The sequence below is a fragment of the Vombatus ursinus genome, unplaced genomic scaffold, assembly GCF_900497805.2.
Source record: "Vombatus ursinus unplaced genomic scaffold, bare-nosed wombat genome assembly UNPS02000580.1, whole genome shotgun sequence".
Taxonomy (NCBI): domain Eukaryota; kingdom Metazoa; phylum Chordata; class Mammalia; order Diprotodontia; family Vombatidae; genus Vombatus; species Vombatus ursinus.
In genome coordinates this window covers 891,151-910,670 of record NW_020940358.1, presented here as the reverse complement: position 1 = coordinate 910,670, position 19,520 = coordinate 891,151, and the positions used below count along the sequence as shown (strand labels likewise).

At 39.8% G+C, this 19,520-nt stretch overlaps 1 protein-coding gene across 1 annotated transcript in view; it reads right to left on the bottom strand.

Annotated features, from left to right (window-relative positions):
• The window catches only part of UAP1L1 (UDP-N-acetylglucosamine pyrophosphorylase 1 like 1), a 36,462-nt gene extending 17,334 nt beyond the window's left edge, over positions 1–19,128 (bottom strand). The window contains exon 1 of the mRNA XM_027851237.1: positions 18,559–19,128. Within this exon, the coding sequence (XP_027707038.1) occupies positions 18,559–18,847 (289 nt within the window). The 5' untranslated portion in view covers positions 18,848–19,128. The remainder of the gene's footprint in view (positions 1–18,558) is intronic.
• Between the last annotated feature and the right edge of the window lie 392 nt (positions 19,129–19,520).

The window sequence follows — 19,520 nt, the reverse complement described above, 5'->3', positions numbered from 1 at the left end:
AATAGTTTAATTATGGAAAATAAAGACTTTTAATATTTTCCTATCATTATTACTCAGCATATAATTATCAAATTAGTATATATTTGGATTGTATTGTGTTAGAATGTTTGATTTTAAAAATTGTTATTGGGGAAGCTAGGTGGTGCGATGGATAGAGCTCTAACCTTGCAGTCAGGAGGACCTGAGTTCAAATCCAGCCTCAGACACTTGACACTTACTAGCTGTGTGACCCTGAGCAAGTCACTTAACCCTGATTGCCTCACCAAAAAAAAAAAATTGTTGTTATCTGCTTCTTTAATAGAAATGTAAATGTTTAATTACAGCAAGTAAAAACAAAAGCCTTTCAATAATATTTCTCAACCATCACCACTGTATGTGTAAGTATGAATATCAATTTTTTAAACTAGGTACAAATAAATGTAATTTCATAAACTAAAGCTAGTATTTATTTGAGAAATTATTAGCAATTTTTTTATATTTTAGGACAAAAATATTTTTGGGGTATGGATAAGTAGCTAAATTTAAATAGAAGAGGTAAAAATATTAATGACAATGTGATAGGGTCTTCACTTGTAACATTCATGTTAAAAGATAAAATCAAAAGTTTTACTAAAGAAAGTTAACATATGGAAGAATAGGGTGGGAAATGGTTCTTTAGAAATGTTTACAGCTACAGATGATTTTATAATCAAAAATAACCTTCCCAAAGATTTAACTATAAGAGTTATAATTGATCATCTGAAGTGCTTGGAGACACAGTTTCAGAAATATTTCCCTTCAAATTTTGATTCTAAAAAACTAAGTTGGGTTCATAAACTGTACTCAACTGAAGTAAAAAATGTCAGTCATTTGCCATTAAAAATTCAAGAAGAATTTGCCAACCTATCAAGCAATGCAGGTTTAAAACTTGAGTTTCCTAAGAAATCTTTAAATGAATTTTGGTTTGGGATTAGGATAGAATTTCCAACAATTTCTCAAATGGCCCTAAACATACTTCTGCCATTTTGTACTATGTATTTATGTAAAAAGGCGTTCTCAACATTGACAATTATAAAATCAAAATATCAATCAACTCTGAAAAATGTTGTAAATGCTCTCTGTCCTGCAGTATCAAATATTCCACCAAGGTTTAATTCTTTATGTAAAAATAAATAAGCACATTCATCTCATTAGTATGCAAATTTGCGTTCATCTTCAATAAATGGCAAAATTATATGCATACCAAAGAATTGTTTGAAAATAAATTTCTTTATGATTTATTATCATTAAATGTTTGATATGTGTACCTATTTCATATACCTACATACCCAGGGTCACGTAAAAATTTCTCAGACATAAAACGGTCATGAGTGGAAAAAATTTACGAAGCCCTGCTGTATAATCTGACTGTTGCTTCAGTAAGGAGGAGAGACCTGAGTTGCCAAGATTATTCCCAGAGAGCACAAGCTCAGACAAGTCCTACCAACCTTGCAAACTTTTTGAGTCGGGGTGGATATGGGCTATGGTAAATGTTCTTAGGTCTAGGGAAACCATTTCTATAATCCCATGTCAAGAAAACTGGGGGATGCCTTAGAGCAGTACTATCAAACTAAAACAGAAATGGGTCCCTGCCAGCTGCATATATAGTGACTTAGAAAACCACAAATTCACATTATTTGTGTTGAATTATATTTTCAGTTACTTTGTTAAACATTTCCCAATTACATTTAATCTGATTCCTGCCACACTCAGGCGTTTTGAGGTCTGGAAGACAAGAGTTTGCTATTTCTACCCTAGAGTTCAGATCTTCCGCATTTCAGATTGGCACTGATCCTTCCAAGCTGCCTCTCTCACGCCTAGTGGTACGTTCCTTGCCAGACAACACCGTTTGACCCAACTCCCTCTGCAGAGAAACTTGGTTCCCTGCCCACTCCGCCCCACTCCCCATCTCTGACAGGGACAAGTTCAGGGGCTGGGAATCTAATGATACTTGGCAGAGAAAGGGGAAGAGGAGCTCTAGAACCCAGAAATCCTGTTCTGATTCTCTGTTTCTGTTTTCAGAGAAAGTAGTAAGAGGGAACTAAAGAAAAGCTATGACATTATTATTATGCCCATTAATCTCTTAAATTTGTAATAGAATTGTAAAGTATTTTCACATAATCTCATTTGATCCTCATTATAGCAGGTAAGGCAGACGTTATCATTCCCATTGGACAGATGAGGAAACTGAGTGAGACTCAGTAAGGCGAAATTATTTCTATCAGGTCACAGAAACAACAAATGGCAGAACTAGGGATAAAACTCCGAGCTAATGTCTCCTTGCTCAGCACTCTTTCCCTGGTACTGAGTCTCTCAGGAGTCTAGTTCTTTCTCCTTTCCTTGAAGGAGGGGCTATAGGCTAGGGATGACCCCAAGATAGGTCATGCTCCAAGGATGAGAGAGAATGTAAAATGGAAAATTCTGTTCAGCCTGGTGCAGAGGAAAGTGCACTTGATGATTCGCTTTGCAAGGTTTTAAAGTATATTATAAAGTGGCAATCATAAAAAAAAAAAAGTCTGGCACAGGATTAAAAAAATAGAAAACTAGCTCAGCAGAACAAAGAATTCGGAAATAAAACCTAGTGTACCTAAGAGATTAGTGTTTGATAAGACCAAGACTAAAAAAACGGTAGGGAATAGAACACCTATTCAACAAAAAAATGTTGGGAAATTGGATAGGATGGTGAAAAAGGAGTTTAGAGCCACATTTCCTATGCCACAAAATGCAATGAGCTCCAACTGGATCAACACTCTAACTAGAAATTGTTTTTAAAAGGGAAGAAAAATGAACATTTTCATGTCAGTAGTGTAGGGAAGAAAAATATTTATCAAACAAATGGTATTAGAGATGAATTGATTAATTTAATTACACAAAAATAAAATGAATTTGCATGTTGAAAGCAACATTTTTTAAGAAAGAAAAACAGATTTGGAGAAAAACACTTCACAGTAAATATGTCTGATAAAAATCTGATCTCTAGCATCTATAAGGAACTAGCATAAATATACTGAAGTAAGAACTTGTTGAAGGACATCATTTTCAAAATAGGAAATACAAATTGTCAAAAGCCATTTGAAAAGTTGTTTAAATGCTTAGCATCAAAGAAATGCAAATAAAAATAACTTTAAGATACCACCTTCCATGAGGCAGCTAGGTGGTGCAGTGGATAGAGTACCAGACCTGAAGGCAGGAGGACCTGAGTTCAAATTTGTCCTCAGACCAAACACTTGACACTTACTAGCTGTGTGACCCTGGGCAAGTCACTTAACCCTAATTGCCTAAAAAGAAAAGAAAAAAAGATACCATATTCCACCCATCAAATTGTTAACAACACATTAAAAGAATAAAATAGATTGTCCATAGGGAAACAGATACTTTACGACATTGTTGGGATATAAACAGTAGCAAGCTTTTGGAGAGTAAGCCCCAAATTAAGAACTACCTTTGACCAGGGCAGCTAGATGGCACAGTGGATAGAGTTCCAGCTTTGGAGTCAGGAGAACCAGAGTTCAAATCCAGCCTGGACACTTGACACTTACTACCTATGTGACCCTGGGCAAGTCACTTAAACACCCCCCCCCAACTGCCTCACCAAAAAAATAAAAATAAAAAAAACACAGTTATCTTTGAGCAGGTGGCCTCACTGCAGGATAGTTAATAACATCCTGAAAGTGGGGGGGAAAAAAGATCTATCTCTACAAAAATAGTTACTACTTGTAATATCCATTTGTAATAGCAAAACACTGGAAACAATGTACTTGTTCAAAGATTGAGGAATGATTGAGTAAATTGTAGAACATTATGGCATACTTAGGATGCTAGATTTAGAGCCGGAAAGGACCTTAGGGGCCATCTAGTATTCTTTTGCCATAAAAATGACAAATAGGAAAAATACCAGGCAAGAGGAATGACACATGAAGTGATTCAACATGAGGAAAATAGATTTAGAACAACCTAAACAGAGACTATGACTATATTTTAAAAATACAGTCATACAAACTCTTTAAGTACAGAAGAGAGATAAAAGAACACAGGACAAATAAATTGCTATTATCTTCTTAAAGTTTATACAAAGTGTTACAGAAGTCTGAATGCAATTTTAAGCTATTAAAGCTTTAAACTGAACTAAGACTTTCAAGACATGGTGCGTTATATATAATTATATATTCTATATGTTATGTATTATCATACCCTATAATATATATAATCTTGTATGCACATATCTGTTAATAAAAATATAAATAGTTCTGATTATATTTAGGATTCAATTCCATATTTTATTTGCATTTGTTGACCTAGGTTTAAATCCTGGCTCTGACATTTCTTGCCTAGGAAATTTTGGGCAAATCACTTAACCTCTTGGTGCCTCAGTTTCTTCATCTGTAAAAAGGAGGGGGTTGAGCTAGATGACCTATGAGGTTCCTTCCAGCTCTAAATCTTTGACCTTAAGAGAATGTTGAGTTTATAATAATTTATAATAATACTTAGGAGTACAAACAGCTGGATCCCAATCTGGCTTAGGCACTTACTAGTAATATGACCCCTTTGATAAGTCACTTCAATCAATCAGTCAGCATACATTTATTGAGTACCTACTATGTGCCAGGTACTGTGCTAGGTATTGGGGGATGCAAAGACAAAAATTAAATGGTCTCTACCCTTACGGAGATTACATTCTATCAAAAACAAAAGACAAAAAACCTTCCAATATGTATGCATGTCAAAAGGACATAACAATGCATGTTTTTGTGTGTGTGTTTACACATGTACACACACAAATAAATTGAATGAATGGATGAATGAATATAAATAAATAAATAAGTTGAATGAATGAATAAATAAATGCAGGAGCATTTCAGGGAGTGGAAGAGGCCCTAGCAGCTGGAGAGATCAGAACAGGCCTCCTGCAGGAAGCGATGCTTGAGCTGGGCTTTGAGGGAAACTAGAGCTCTAGCTTCCCTTCTCTAAGTCTCTATCTCCACATCTGTAAAATGGAGATAATAATACGTGTACTACCTACCTCAGTGTCATATATTATTTACCAGCTTTGGCCCCAGTTGTTCAATCATGACTGGCTCTTCATGACCCTATTTGGGGTTTTCTTGGCAAAGATCCTGGAGTGGTTTGCCATTTCCTTCTCCAGCACATTTTATTAGATGACAAATTAAGGCAAACAGGGACAAATGACTTGTGTAGGATCACACAGCCAGTAAGTGTCTGAGGTCAGGAAGATGAGTCTTCCTGACTCCAGCCCAGTGCTCTATCCACTGCTCCATCTAGCTGCCCCAGCTTTGGCCTCAATGTCTGCCTATCTCTGTTCTATAGGTCTCCAGCAAAATGTAGATCTGAATGAAATTCAATTAAATTTGAATGAAATCACAGAGGGGATGGAAGTAAGAAAAATGGGCTTGTTCATAAAAGCGTGATCACTAGAACTATAACTCTTAAACTCTAGCTATTGCAGTGCAGAATGCTGGACTTGTCGTTCCTAACTCTGGCAAAAATCTGTGAACTCACTGTGTGCCTCAGTTTCCTCATCTGTAAAATGGGAATAATAATAGCACTAACTTCACAGGTTGTTGAGAGGCTTGAATGATGATATTTGTAAAGCACTAAATCTTGTTTGTTGTGGTTGTTGTTGTTATTATTATTATTATTATTATTAATCTAAGGGCATCTTGGAAACTCAGTGATGATGAACCATCCTATTTCATTCACCTAACAGAACAAAGGATCATAAAATTATGAGGTTGTAAAGCTCTTAGAGGTCATATAGTCTAACCCCCATTTTGCTGATGAACTTGGGCCTAGAGAAGTGTTTTGCCCACAGTCACAGAGGTAGTAAGTGGCTGAAGCCAGGCTTCAAACTAAGGTCTTCTGATTTCAAATCCAGGGCTCCTTCCACTATGCCACAATGCTCAAGGCTCATGGAACTTGTTACTGGAGAAGTGGGAATATAAATTGGTTCCACGTTGGATTGTAGAAATCGAGGCAGTAAGATGGCACAGTATATAGATCCAAGTCAGGAAGATCTAAGTTCAAATGTGGCCTGGAACACTTACTAGATGAGCAACCCTGGTCAAGTCACTTAACCTCTGGTTGCCTCAGTTTCCTCATCTGTAAAACAGAGATAACAATAGCACTTACTTCCCAACGTTGCTGTGAGGACTAAATGACATAATAACTGTGCCTGGGCACATAGTAAGTGCTAAATAAACGTTAAAAATAAACAGTTTTTAAAGATATTTTATGTCAAAATAAATGTAAATATTAAAAATTTCTAATTTAGGGGGCAGCTAGGTGGCACAGCGGATGGAGCACAGGCCCTGAAGTCTGGAGGACCTGAGTTCAAATTCGGCCTCAGACCAAACACTTGATACTTACTAGCTGTGTGACCCTGGGCAAGTTACTTAACCCCAATTGCCTTAAAAAAAATTTTTTTTTCTAATTTAAAAAATTTAAACATAGAAATACATTTTGCATGACTTCATATGTATAATGGGTATTATATTTCTTGTTTTCTCAATGACGGGGAAGGGGGTAGAAGGAGAAAAAGACTTTGAAAATGAAAATAAAAATTTTTAATTTAAAGGATTGGAGCAATCAGTCTAGGTGGCATATCTATAGATCACTATGAAATGTAAGGTGGGGAGCAGCATGGAAAAGGTTTAAGAATATATCTAATCAATTAGACCCAAAGTGCAATCAAACTGTGCATGCCCTTTGATCCAGCATTACCACTACTAGGTCTGTATCCCAAAAAGATCATAAAAAAGGGAAAAGAACCTACATGTGCAAAAATATTTATAGCAGCTTTGTGTGGTAGCAAAAAATTGGAAATTGAGGGAATGCCCATCAATTGGGGAATGGCTGAACAAGTTGTGGTATATGAATATAATGGAATACTATTGTGCTCTAAGAAATGGTGGACTTCAGAAAAACCAGGAAAGACTTATGTGAACTGATGAGGAGTGAAGTGAGCAGAACCAGAGGAACATTACTTAGCAACACAATGATCCAAGACAATTCCAAAAGACTTGTGATGGAAAATGCTATCCACGGCCAGAGAAAGAACTGATGGAGTTTGAATGCAGATCAAAGCACACTATTTTCACTTTTTTCCTGTTTTCCCCTTTTGTTCTGTTTCTTTCACAACATAACTAAAATGAAAATATGTTTAACATGATTGTACATGTATAACCTATATCAGATTGCTTGCTGTCTGGGGCAGGGGGAGGGGAAAGAGGAAAGGAGAAAAATTTGGAACTCAAAATCTTATAAAAATGAATGCTGAAAACTATCTTTACATGTAATTGGAAAAAATAAAATACTATTTACAAAAAAATATATACCTAATCTTTGGGGTGATCAGAAGAGGGTAACCATATTTGTCTCATAATCAGGACCCCAAAGCAACAATAAGGGAGTATTTCTGATGAATTGAGGTTCTCCTGTTACCTACAGGACAAGCAAAGGCCACTCAGTTTGGCCTTCTGGGTCTAGCACCCTACCCACTACAGCGCCTTGTAGGGAATATGAGAGTTTATACCAAACAATAGAGCCTGCCGATAATGCTGCAGGGAGATGACTCACTCTTTATTCCAAGTCAGTGCAGAGTAATTAACCACCCACTGGTTCAATGATTCTGCCAATCAATCAACCAGTATCGCCCATGCAGCAGTCAACCCCATTCAGAGAAGAGCAAACCCACAGCAGGGGAGTGAGAAAAAAAGACAGTGTAAAATTTGTTTCTAAATCTCTCTGTGGTTCCAAGTCAGAGCTGTTTTCCTCTTAAAATGGTTTTGATTAGAGATACTAAAAATGGTTTTAATATTCAATGTAACAGCTCAAAGATACAATCCTAGAAGAGAGATTCCAATTTCAAACTTTGGTACAGTCAGGATTCAACCACTAATTCTGTGTGATTGGACCCTCCAAGGAATTCAGGTTCCTTCTTTGTAAATGACTGGCCTGGCTGGACAACATGATCAATCTCTTCCAGGTCTTGTATTCTTTAGAGTTGGAAGGAATCTTTAAGAACATCTAATTCAAGGGTTTCCAATCAAATGTGCTGGTAAATATTTAACAATTCCCAACCCCCCCCCAAATATATGCAGGACATACTTTCAAATTTAATCAACATAATTAACATTGCCTACACCACATTCTTAAATAAAACAATATATCAAGTCCTGATTTGTAGTGTTTGTTGATTTCTGAGGTATAAATGCTCACACTGAAAATTTAACCAACGGCTATATCCAGTATAAGCTGGCTCCAGCACAGTCCTAGTCCCCATACCTCTAGAGGGAATATGATTGTCAAGGGAGTATGAGGACTATTTGACAAATAACTATAAACTTTGTTTTTTTAAAAGAAGAACCAGCAAAACCAGTCAACACATCAAAAAAGTCATGTCAAGTCAACAAGAGTCAATTAAATGCCTACATTATGTGCTAGGCTCTGTGCAAAGCACCGGGGATACACAGAAATGCAAAAAACAGCCCCTGCCTTCCAGGAATTCAGGGAGACAACATGCACTACGTAAAAAACAAAAATAGATATAAGATAAACTGGATGTAATCTCAGAGTCTTAGCATTAAGATGGATTTGGAAAGTCTTCTTATAGAATTTGGGACTTTGGCTGAGACTTGAAGGCAGCCAGAGAAGCCAAAAAGTGAGGGTGAGGAAGAGGAGAATTCCAAGGAGAGGGGAGAACTCGTAATAAAGCCCAGACTCAGGAGATGGACTGTCATGTGTTTAGAGAGAAAGCAAGGAGACTAGGGTCACTGGATCATAGAGTACCTGGAGGGGAGCAAGGTGTAAGAAAACTGGAAAGGGAGGAAGGACTTTAAAAGTCAAACAGAGGATTTTATATTTGATCATGGAGATAACAGGAAGACACCAGAGTATACTGAATCAGGGGTGAGGGGTGGTGGTGACCTGGTCAAACCTATAGTTTTGGAAGAATACTTTGACTACTGAGTGAAAGATGGACTGGAATGGGGAGAGACTTTTGGCAAGAAGACCAGTCAGCAGGGTATTGTAGTTGTCCAGGCTCAAGTAAATGAGAGTCTGCATGAGGATGGTGGCAGTGTTGAGGGAGAAAAGAGGGCATATTTAAAGAGATGTTAGGAAGATCAATTTGACAGTATTTGGTGGTGGTGTGAGAAAATGAGGAGTCAAGGATAATAACACCTCGGTTTCTAGGTTTGGAAGGCTATTCCATTCCAAACCAGTCTCCTGCTTTTGACACAAGGGGGAAACACCATTGTACAGCTCACCCATCTCCTGCCTGGTCTCCATTCTGTTAGGGTGAGAAGAGAAACACCATTCCATCATGCATCAGTCTCTTGCCTTTGGGGTCTCCTGCCTAGTACCCAGCCTTCTTTTGGGAAGATCTAGTACCATCTAGTACCAAACTCCTCCCTTCCAGGAAAGAGGAGAAAGGCCATTCTATCAAATCATATAAGCATTTATTAAGTACCTACTATGTATGTGCCAGGCACTATGTTAAGTGCTAGGGATATAAAAAGAGGCAAAAGAAAATCCCTGCCCTCAAAGAGCTAGCAATCTAATGGGGGAGACAACATGCAAACAAATATAACAAAATGAACTAAATATAGGATAAATGAGAAATAACAGAGGAAAGGCACTGGAACTAAAAGGGCTGTTGAGGAAGGCTTCCTGTAGAAGGTGGGATTTTATTTTATTTTAAATTTATTTATTTTTAGTTTTCAACATTCACTTCCATAAGATTTTGAGTTCCAAATTTTTTTCCCACCCCAAGATGGCATGCAATTTGATATAGGCTTTACATATACATTCATATTGAATGTATTTTCACATTAGTAATGTTGTAAGGAAGAATTAGAACCAATGGGAGAAACCATGAGAAAGAAGAAGCAAACAAACAAAAAAAAAAGAAGAAGAAGAAAAAAAGAGAGAGAGCAAATAACATGCTTTGATCTGCATTGACTCCATAGTTTTTTTTCTGGATGTGAACAGCATTTTCCATCATGAGTCGTTTGGAGTTGTCTTGGAACCTTGCATTGCTAAGAAGAGATGAGTCTATCAAAGTTAGTCATCACACAACGTGGCTGTTACTGTGTACAATGTTCTCTTGGTTCCACTCACTTCACTCAGCATCAGTTCATGTAAGTCTTTCCAGGTTTTTCTGAAGTCTGCCTGCTCACCATTTCTTATAGCACAATAGTATTACATTACATTCATATACCACAACTTATTCAGCCATTTCCCAACTGATGAACATCCCCTCAATTTCCAATTCTTTGCCACCACAGAAAGAGTTGCTATATTTTTGTACATGTGGGTCCTTTTCTCATTTGTATGATCTCTTTAGTATACAGACCTAGAAGTGGTATTTCTGGGTCAAAGGGTATGCACATTTTTACAGCCCTTTGGGCATAGTTCCAAACTGCTCTCCAGAATGGTTAGATCAGTTCACAACTCCACCAACAATGCTTTAGTGCTCCAATTTTCCCACATCTTCTCCAGCCTTTATCATTTTCCTGTTTTGTCATGTTACCCAATCTGATAGGTATGATATAGTAAGAAGGTGGGATTTTAGCTGGAACTTAAAGGAAGCCAAGGTGGTCAGTAGTTGGAATGGAGAAGGAAAGCATTCTAGGAATTTGATAAGGTCAAAGAAAATGCCCAGAGCCTAGAGATGGAGGGTCAGGTTTGTGGAACAGCCAGGAGGTCAGTGTTACTGAATCATAAGAAGACTCAAAAAGTAGAAGGGGCTAGGTTAGGAAGAGCTTTGAATGTCAAACAGAACATTTTGTATTGCTCCTGGAGACAACAGGAAGCCACTGGAGTTTATTGGGGGGTAGGAGGGAGGAAGGATTGGGTTTGACATGATCAGACCCGAATTTTAGGAAAATTACTTTAGTGGCTGACTGGAGGATGAGAGACTTGAGGCAGGCAGAATCACCAGCAAGCTGCTACAATAATCCAAACGTGAGCTGATAAGAGACTGCACCAGAGTGGTGGCAATGTCATAGGAGAAAAAAGGGCACATTCGAGAGATGTTGCAAAGGTGAAATAGGCAGGCCTTGGCAACACCTTGGATATGGTTGGTGAGAGAGAGATAGTGAGGAATCTGGCAGGACTTCTAGCCTGAGGGACTGGGAAGATGGTGTTGCCATCCATAGTTAAAAGGAAGATAGAGAGTGGGGTGGATTGAGGGAAAGATAAAAAGCTCTGTTTTGGACATATTGAGTTTAAGACGTCTACTGGACATCGGTTCAAGTTGTCAGAAAGGAAGTTAGAGATGTGAGATTGGCCATCACCAGAGGGACTGGGGCAGGAAGGGTAGATTTGAGAATCATCAGCATAGAGATAGTAATTATATCCATGAGAGCTAAAGAGCTCACCAAGTGAAGTAGTATAGATGGAGAAGAGAAGAGGACCCAGTACAGAACCTTGAGGGACACCTATGATTAGAGGGCATGATCTAGAAGAGGATTCATAAAAGGAGACAGAAGGAGAGGTCAGGTTGGTAGGAGGAAAACTAGGACAGAGTGGTGTCTGGAAAAACCTAGAGAGAAGACAGTATCAAGAAGGAGAAAGTGATCAAGGCTGTAGAGAGGTCAAGGAGAATGAGGACTGAGAAAAGGCACTGGATTTAGCAACTAAGAGATCATTAGTAACTTTGGGGAGAGCAGTTTTGGTGGAATGATAATATCAGAAGCCAAATTATAAAGAGTTAAGAAGAAAGTGAGAGGACAGAAAGTGGAATTACCTATGGTAGACTTGAAGAGTTTAGCTACAAAAGTCAAAAGTTGATAGCACGGATGGAAGAATCAAGTGAAGGTTTTTTCATCTAAGTCTTGCTCAATAACTGGGGCTGTCTTTTGTTTTTCTCTATTTATCTATTTATTTATTTTTAGGCAATTGGGGTTAAGTGACTTGGCCAGGGTCACACAGCTAGTGTTAAGTGTTTGGTCTGAGGCCAGATTTGAACTCAGGTCCTCCTGACTTCAGTGCCAGTGCTCTATCCACTGTGCCACCTAGCTGCCCCTAACTGGGTCTGTCTTAAAAGGTTTTGTTCTGGGTCTCCTCTTCTCCCCCCACCATATTATTTTACTTGATCTCTTTAGTTCCCATGGATTCGATTATAATCTCTATGTTGATGGCGGGGGAGACATCTCCAGTTGTCCTGATTTGTATCTTGCTACTGGACCCAGATGGCTCTGGAGGAGAAAGTGAGACTGGTGACTTTGCATAGGCCTCCCTCACTTAAATCCGACTCACTTGCAAGTCATGGCATCCCCTTCCTGATGTCATGGTCCTGTTTGAGAACGAAGAACAAACAACAACCAGTGAGTAGTCTGAGCTGCTCCACTGGGGACCCAACTGGCCAGTTCCAGTTGGGCAATGCAACTCCTTCTTTCCCTTCCTTCTTCCTGTCACTCAGTCCACATAGGTTATCACATCCTTACCTTTCGGTACTCACTCTGCCCAAAGGAATCTAACTTTTGATGGCTGAATCCTAGCAAGATTATTTTAGGGTTTACTAGATTTCTTTCTTAAAGAACATACCTTAAACCCAATTCATTCTGGCTCTCATTGATTGGCCAACAATAGGTCCCAGCCCAAACACCACTTAATGGTCATTGTTTGGGCCTGGATGGCTCCCAGTGAAAGTAAATAATAATTGTTTCAGTTTTGCCCAGAAACCCTGAGGGTCTTCCCCTCCCAGACCGATTTTTTTTTTAAATTAGGTAAAAGGGGCTATTCCTTGGCTCATTTCTTACCTAGCCTTAATCACTAAATGGGCTTGCCTCAGTCAAAGTGAAAACTCAGTTTAAAAAAGGCCAAGGTCTCCCACTGCATCCAGGGTCATTTCCAGTAACCCAGATCTCTATCTTGCCATTAGACCCAGATGGCTCTGGAGGAGAAAGTGAGGCTGGGGACTTTGCACAACCCTCCTCACTTAAATCCAATTCACTTGCAAGTCTCACATCACCATCTTGATATCATGGCCCTCTTTGAGAATGAAGGACAAACAACAACTATGCTTATGATTCACAATCCACTTATCCAACAGTAAACTCTCTACTGACTTCCAGGATGGTAATTCCAACTGCTTAATGGACATTTCAAACTGGGTGTCCCATAGATATCTTAAACTCAACATGTCCAAAACTGAACTCATCTTTCCCAACAAAACCTCCCTTTTTCATAACTTCCCTACTACTGTTGAGGGCACCACCATCCTCCCAGTCACTCAGACCTACATGCTATCCTCAATCTCTCTTACTTCTGATATACCATCTATTATGAAAGTCTGTCAACCTTATCTTAGTAACATCTCTTTTCCCCTCTGACACTACCACTAGTTTGGGGCATCAAGCCTCTCCACTGCAGTCCCTGATGGTGGGCCTCTTGGCTACAAATCTCTCCCCACTCCAGTCCATCTGCCATTCAACTGTCAATGTGATTATGCAATCCTGATGCTCAATAAACTCCAGTGGTTCCTTATCACTTCAAAGTTCAAATATAAAATCCACTGGTGTCCAAAGTCCTTCATAAACTGTTCTCCCTACCTTTTCCATCCTTTTTATAACCTTCTTCCCACCATCTCCCCATCCCCACATCCTCCTCATACTCTAAGACTTGGTGACACTGGTCTCCTTGCTGTTCTTTAAAAAGGACACTCCATCCCAGACTCCAGGCATTTTCACTGACTGTTCTCCATACTTGGAATGTTCTCCTTCCTCATCTCTGCCTCCTAGCTTCCCTGGCTTCCTTCAAGTCTCAGCTAAAATCCCACCTTTTACAGTAAATCTTTGTCTCTGTTGATTATTTCCAATTTATCCTATATACAACTTGTTTGTACAGAGTTGTTTGCATGTTGTCTCTCCCATTTGACTATGAATGCCTTGAGAGTAAGAACTATCTTTTGAATTTCTTTGTACTGAGTACTTAATACAGTACCCTGCATGTGTTTGTTGACTGACTAAACTTGGGTGACTGGGAGTATGTTGTTGCCCTCACTAGTAACAGAGCAATTAAGAAAAGGAGAGGATTTAATTTTGGATATGTTGTATTTAAGATGTCTATAAGACATCTAGTTTGAGATACCCAAAAAGCAGTTGGAGATGTAAGACCGGAGGTCAAAAGAAAGGTTAGAGCTAGGCAAACAAATCTGAGAAGCATCTGCATAGAGACCGATGATAACTGAATCTATGGGGGCTCATGAGTTCACCAGATGAAATAGTGTAAAGGGAGAAGATAAGAAGGCCCAGGATAGAGCCTTGAGGAACATCTCTAATTAGCAGGCATGATCTAGATGAGAACCCAGCAAAGGAGACTGAGAAGAATGGTAGGAGAGAGAATAATGTCAGATGGTAGTGTCATGAAGACCTAGAAAGAAGAATATCAAGAAGATGGAGATCAACAGCGTCAATCAAAGGTTCCACAGAAGTCAAGAAGGATGAGGATTAAGAGATCATTAGTAACTTTAGAGAGAGCAATTTTGGTTGAATGAGAGGGAAGTCAGACTGCAAAGAGTTAAGAAGAGAGTGAAAGGAAAGGAAGTAAAGACACCAATTATAGAAATCCTTTTCAGGAAGTTTAGTCGTGAAAGAGAAGAGATACAGGATGATAGTTAGCTTAGATGGTAGGACAATCACTTCTGAAAAGGAGGGGCAAGATGTATCTTCTCCTATCCTTCTTTGGGGCAAACCTTGTGCTTCACAATTTTGCAACATTCAGTTTTGATTGTAGCTGTTGCTTTTTTCATTTACATTGTTTTAGTCATTGTATATATTGTTTTCTTGATTCCACTTACTTTACTTTGCATTAGTTTATATACATTTTTCCATGCTTCATTGTACACGTTATGTTCATCATTTCTTACAGCAATATTTCAATGTAATATTCCATTATACTCATATACCACAATTTGTTTAGCCATTCCCCAATTGATGGGCACTGCTCTTGAGTCCAGTCCTTTGATACCATAAAAAGTGTTGCTATAAATATTTTTGGAATCTATAGAACCTTTTGTTATGTCAATTAATTCACTGGGGTATATGCCTAGCAGTAGAAACTCTAGGTCAAAGCTATAGACATTTTACTCCCTTTATTTGCAAAATTCCAAACTGCTTTCTAATTTGTTGTGCACAACATTCTGTTGATTCACAACTCCACCAACAATACATTAGTGTGCCAGTCTTTTCACAACCCCTCCAATATTGACTATTCAGGCCCTCTGTCATCTTTGCCAATATTCTGAGTGGAAAGTAACACCTTAGGGTTACTTTAATTCATATTTTTCTTCTTGTTAGTGACTGGGGTATTCTTCATATGATTACTAATAATTTTCACTTCTTTTGAAAATTGTTTATATCTTTGGATCCCTTATCTTACTATAGAATAGCTTTTTGTCTTATTTATTTATGTCTTTATGTCTTTAATTTCTTTCTCTTCTCTTATTGCTAGTGCTACCATTTCTAAACTATTATCAAATAATAGCAGGCAGCAAACATTATTTTTTTAAGTAAAAGTTCCATCAGCCCCCTCTGATTCACTTATTCACACTGAGATGGCTTTTATCCCTCGACCAATGCCTTCTAATCTTACCCCGGAGCACAGGAACTAACTTTAACCACTAAAGTTTTATGGAAAGGTCTGATCACAGAATGTCAGAACTGGAAGAGATACTACAGATGAGAAAACTAATCAGTCAGTCAACAAGCATTTATTAAGGGCCCATTATGTTCCCAACTGGAAGTGACTTGTCCATTACACTAGCTGTCTCACTTCTCTGAGATCCAGTGCATTTAAAAAACCCTATTCCAGAACCCTAGGTAGGGCAACCTGAGCTCCTTCCTAACCTCTTGGTGGCAAATAGGTGGGCACACACATTTGAAAGAATTCATTGCTAGGAGGCTCAGACAAAGAACTGGTGCCAGATAGGTAGCAGCTCTCCTTGCCTCAGGGTGCCTCTCCCTTCTAGCATTCCAAAAGGTCATAGGGAAATAAAGTGCCTTTTTATCTTATATATTTGTTAGCAGTTAATTAATCTTAGAAATCAAACCCTTATAAGTGATGTTTAATATGGACTTTTTCCTGAAACACAACTATTCTTATTATCATTAATTTCCTTCATGAAAAAGCTTTTCAATTGTATGTGATCAAAATTATCTATTTTATCTTTTGTAATTGTGTCTGTCCCTTTTAAAAACTCACCTCTAACTCACAGCTGTGAAAGGTATGTTACCCACTTTTATTTTCTTTCTTTCTTTCTTTCTTTCTTTTTTTTGGCTTTTTGGTGAGGCAATTGGGGTTAAGTGACTTGACTAGTCACACAGCTAGTGAGTGTTATGTGTCTGAGGCCACATTTGAACTCAGGTCCTCCTGACTCCAGGGCCAGTGCTCTATCCACTGCACCATCTAGCTTCCCCCCACTTTTCTTCTAGTCAAATATCTAGATCATGTATCCATTATGAACTTATTGCAGATACTGTAGATATAAATATTGATTTAATCCTAATTTCTACCAAACTGATTTCTAATTATCCCAGAAATTCTTATTAAATAGTAAAGTCTTAGGGAATTCATGGCTTTATGTTTATTGAACCCTAGGATATTGGAGTTTTATTATCTCTGATGCTTCCCTGTCTAGTCTGTTTCATTCATCTATTTTTCTATTACTTTATCCAAACTAAATGGTTTTGATGTCTGCTGCTCTACAATAAAGTATGAGACGTAGAAGTGCTATGCCCCCATCATTATTTTTTTTTCATTATTCCTAGATATTCTAGATCTTTTGTCAGTCCAAATGAATTTTGTTATTGTTGTGTCTAACTCTAAAGTATCTCTTTGGCAATTTAATTGTTATAGCACTAAATTTGTAAATTAACTTTGATAGTATCATAATTTTTATTATATTGATACAGCACAACCATGAGTACTGAACATTCCTCCAATTTTTTAGGTTGGTATTTCTTTCTTTCTTTCTTTTTTTTGCCGAGGCAGTTGGGGTTAAGTGACTTGCCCAAAGTCACACAGCTAGTGAGTGTCATGTGTCTGAGGTCAAATTTGAACTCAGATCCTCCTGAATCCAGGCTGGGTACTCTATCCACTGAGCCACTTAGCTGGCTCAAACCACATAGGTACCTAAGCAGTTATTAAGTACCTGTAGTATGCCAAGCACCACACTAAAAGCTTTATAAATTGTCTCATTAGATTCTTACAACAGCACTGACTCAGTTGATTCAGGGGGCAATGCTAAGATGGTGATGGGAAGATGGGAAGTACTCTAGATATCTGAAATTCACAAAGTCTTTCTTCTCTGGTAGAGAGAGACACAGAGAGCAACATCTGCTCCCTTGTCACTGATCAATTCCTTCTCGGAATTTAGGTAGAACTTTTTTCTCTCCCCCAAGCTCCCTGGTTTTATACAGGACCCATCAGTTGCCTCAGTGAATCTGAAGAATCTTCGTGGGCAATGTCACTCTGGTCTTATTTATTTAGTCTAAAATCTATGACTGAGATTGATCTCACTCGGTTATGGTAAGAGGACATGCCATTTTGTCTCTTTAGTGGGATGGTGTGCCTTCATTATTTTATTAAATCAATGTCCACTCTGACAAGGTAAGCCATCATATCAGTAACTAGGGATAATTTTGTTTCCTCTTTGCCTGTCCTTAAGTCTTTAATTTCTTTCTCTTCTCTTATTGCTGGTGCTACCAGTTCTAGAACTATCACCAAACAATAGCAGGCGGCAAATATTTTTTAAGTAAAAGCTCCATCAACCCCTACTAATCCACTCATCCACACTGCCACTGGCTTTCAGCCCTCCCCCTCCAACCCTTCCTAATCTTATCCCAGACCACAGGAACTGACTTTAACCACTAACGTTTTAAAGAAGGATCACATCATAGAATGTCAGAACTGGAAAAGATTTTACAGTTGAGAAAACCAATTAGTCAACAAGTATTTATTAAGGGCCCACTGTGTGCCCCACTGGAAGTCACTTGTCCATTACACCAGCTGCCTCACTTCTCCATAGGGCAACCCGAGCTCCTCCCTAACCTCTAGGGGGCAGGGAGGCGGGCCCACAGATTTGAAAGAACTGATTGCTAGGAGGCTCAGATTAAAAGCAGGAGTGAGCCAAGTAGCAGCTCCCACTGCCCCAGGGTGCCTCTCCCTCCTAGCATTCCAAAAGGTCACAGGGAAAATAGGAGTTGAAAGGGCCTTTCTAGGCCATCTGCTCCAAATCCTTACATTTAAATGTCAGGAAACTGAGGCCCAAAAAGATGAAGCACTTTGCTTAAAGTCACATGGGTGGAGATGAGCATGAATCAGGACTTCCCCAGAGTTCAGACTCAGCGCTCCGTCTGTCCCCCTCACCACACTGCCCCAGGCTTGGGCTGATGCCTTTAAAGTCAAAGCGGGCCCCTGGGTCAAGCTGTGGCCCTCTGGTCCGCTCTTCCATTCCACTCCTTCCCTTTCACGCCCTCTGCCTTAGGCAGGACCCCCGATCTCGCACCCCGGTCTTACCTTCCTCCTCCCAGCGCTGCAGGGTCTGGGGGTCGCTCCTGCGCACGCTGCCCAGGAACTCGGGCTGCACCGGCTGCATCCTGGAGTCCAGGCGCTCCAGAGGACCCTGCTCCTGGGCGCAGGCCGCAGCCGCCCGCTGGCAGTGCTCCCTCAGTTCGTCAGAGTCCAGCAGGGCCAGGTCGGTGAGCAGGGACGCCCTCTCGGCCGGCTCCAGCTCAGCCCAGAAGCGCAGGAGATGGGACTGGCCGGCCCGCTCCAGTTTGGCTCGGATCTCTTGCTCTGACACCATACCTGCGCTCCAGGCACCACCACCAGCAGAAGCAGAAGCCAGAGCCCGTGGAACGTCCCCAGGAGGTCGCGACTGCTCCAGGACGTGGTCTCCCGCCTTAAGCTAGCACAGAGCACTCGTGACCGGTCCAGGAACTGAGCTAATGTCACGCGCTTCCAGGGCCAGGCAACCTATAGGCTCCCAACGCCAGCAAATATTCTCCTCTTACCTGTGGGTTGGGCCTCCGGGTCCTTGGACTGGGTCAGCTAAAGGGTCTTCCTCCCCCGCTCCCTCCCACCCCTGAAAAGTTTCTGGCGCGCATGCCCAGTACCATTCCCGTAGAGGCGTGCTAAATGTCTGCTGGGCTTCCTGGTGGAAGTAGCCCTGGACTTTACTATCACCAGTTGGATAACAAGGGAACGAGGTGGCCTAGAGTTAAATCATAAAGCACAGAGTCCAGCTCCTTCCTGCCCCATGGGGCAGATTCTGCTGCTCTAGCTAGCACTTTCTCCAAAGCCTCTGCTCCAGGGAGGAAGATTCAGCTTTTTCTCACCCTCTCAGTGGCTCAGGACTTAAGAGACTGGGTAGAGTTGGCGACCGACTAGGGGGTTGGTGTGGTGGGAGAGTGAATACACATCCCATCTCTCTCTCAACTTGTAAAGAGTGTTGGGCTTAGTTATTTATCTTGAACCAC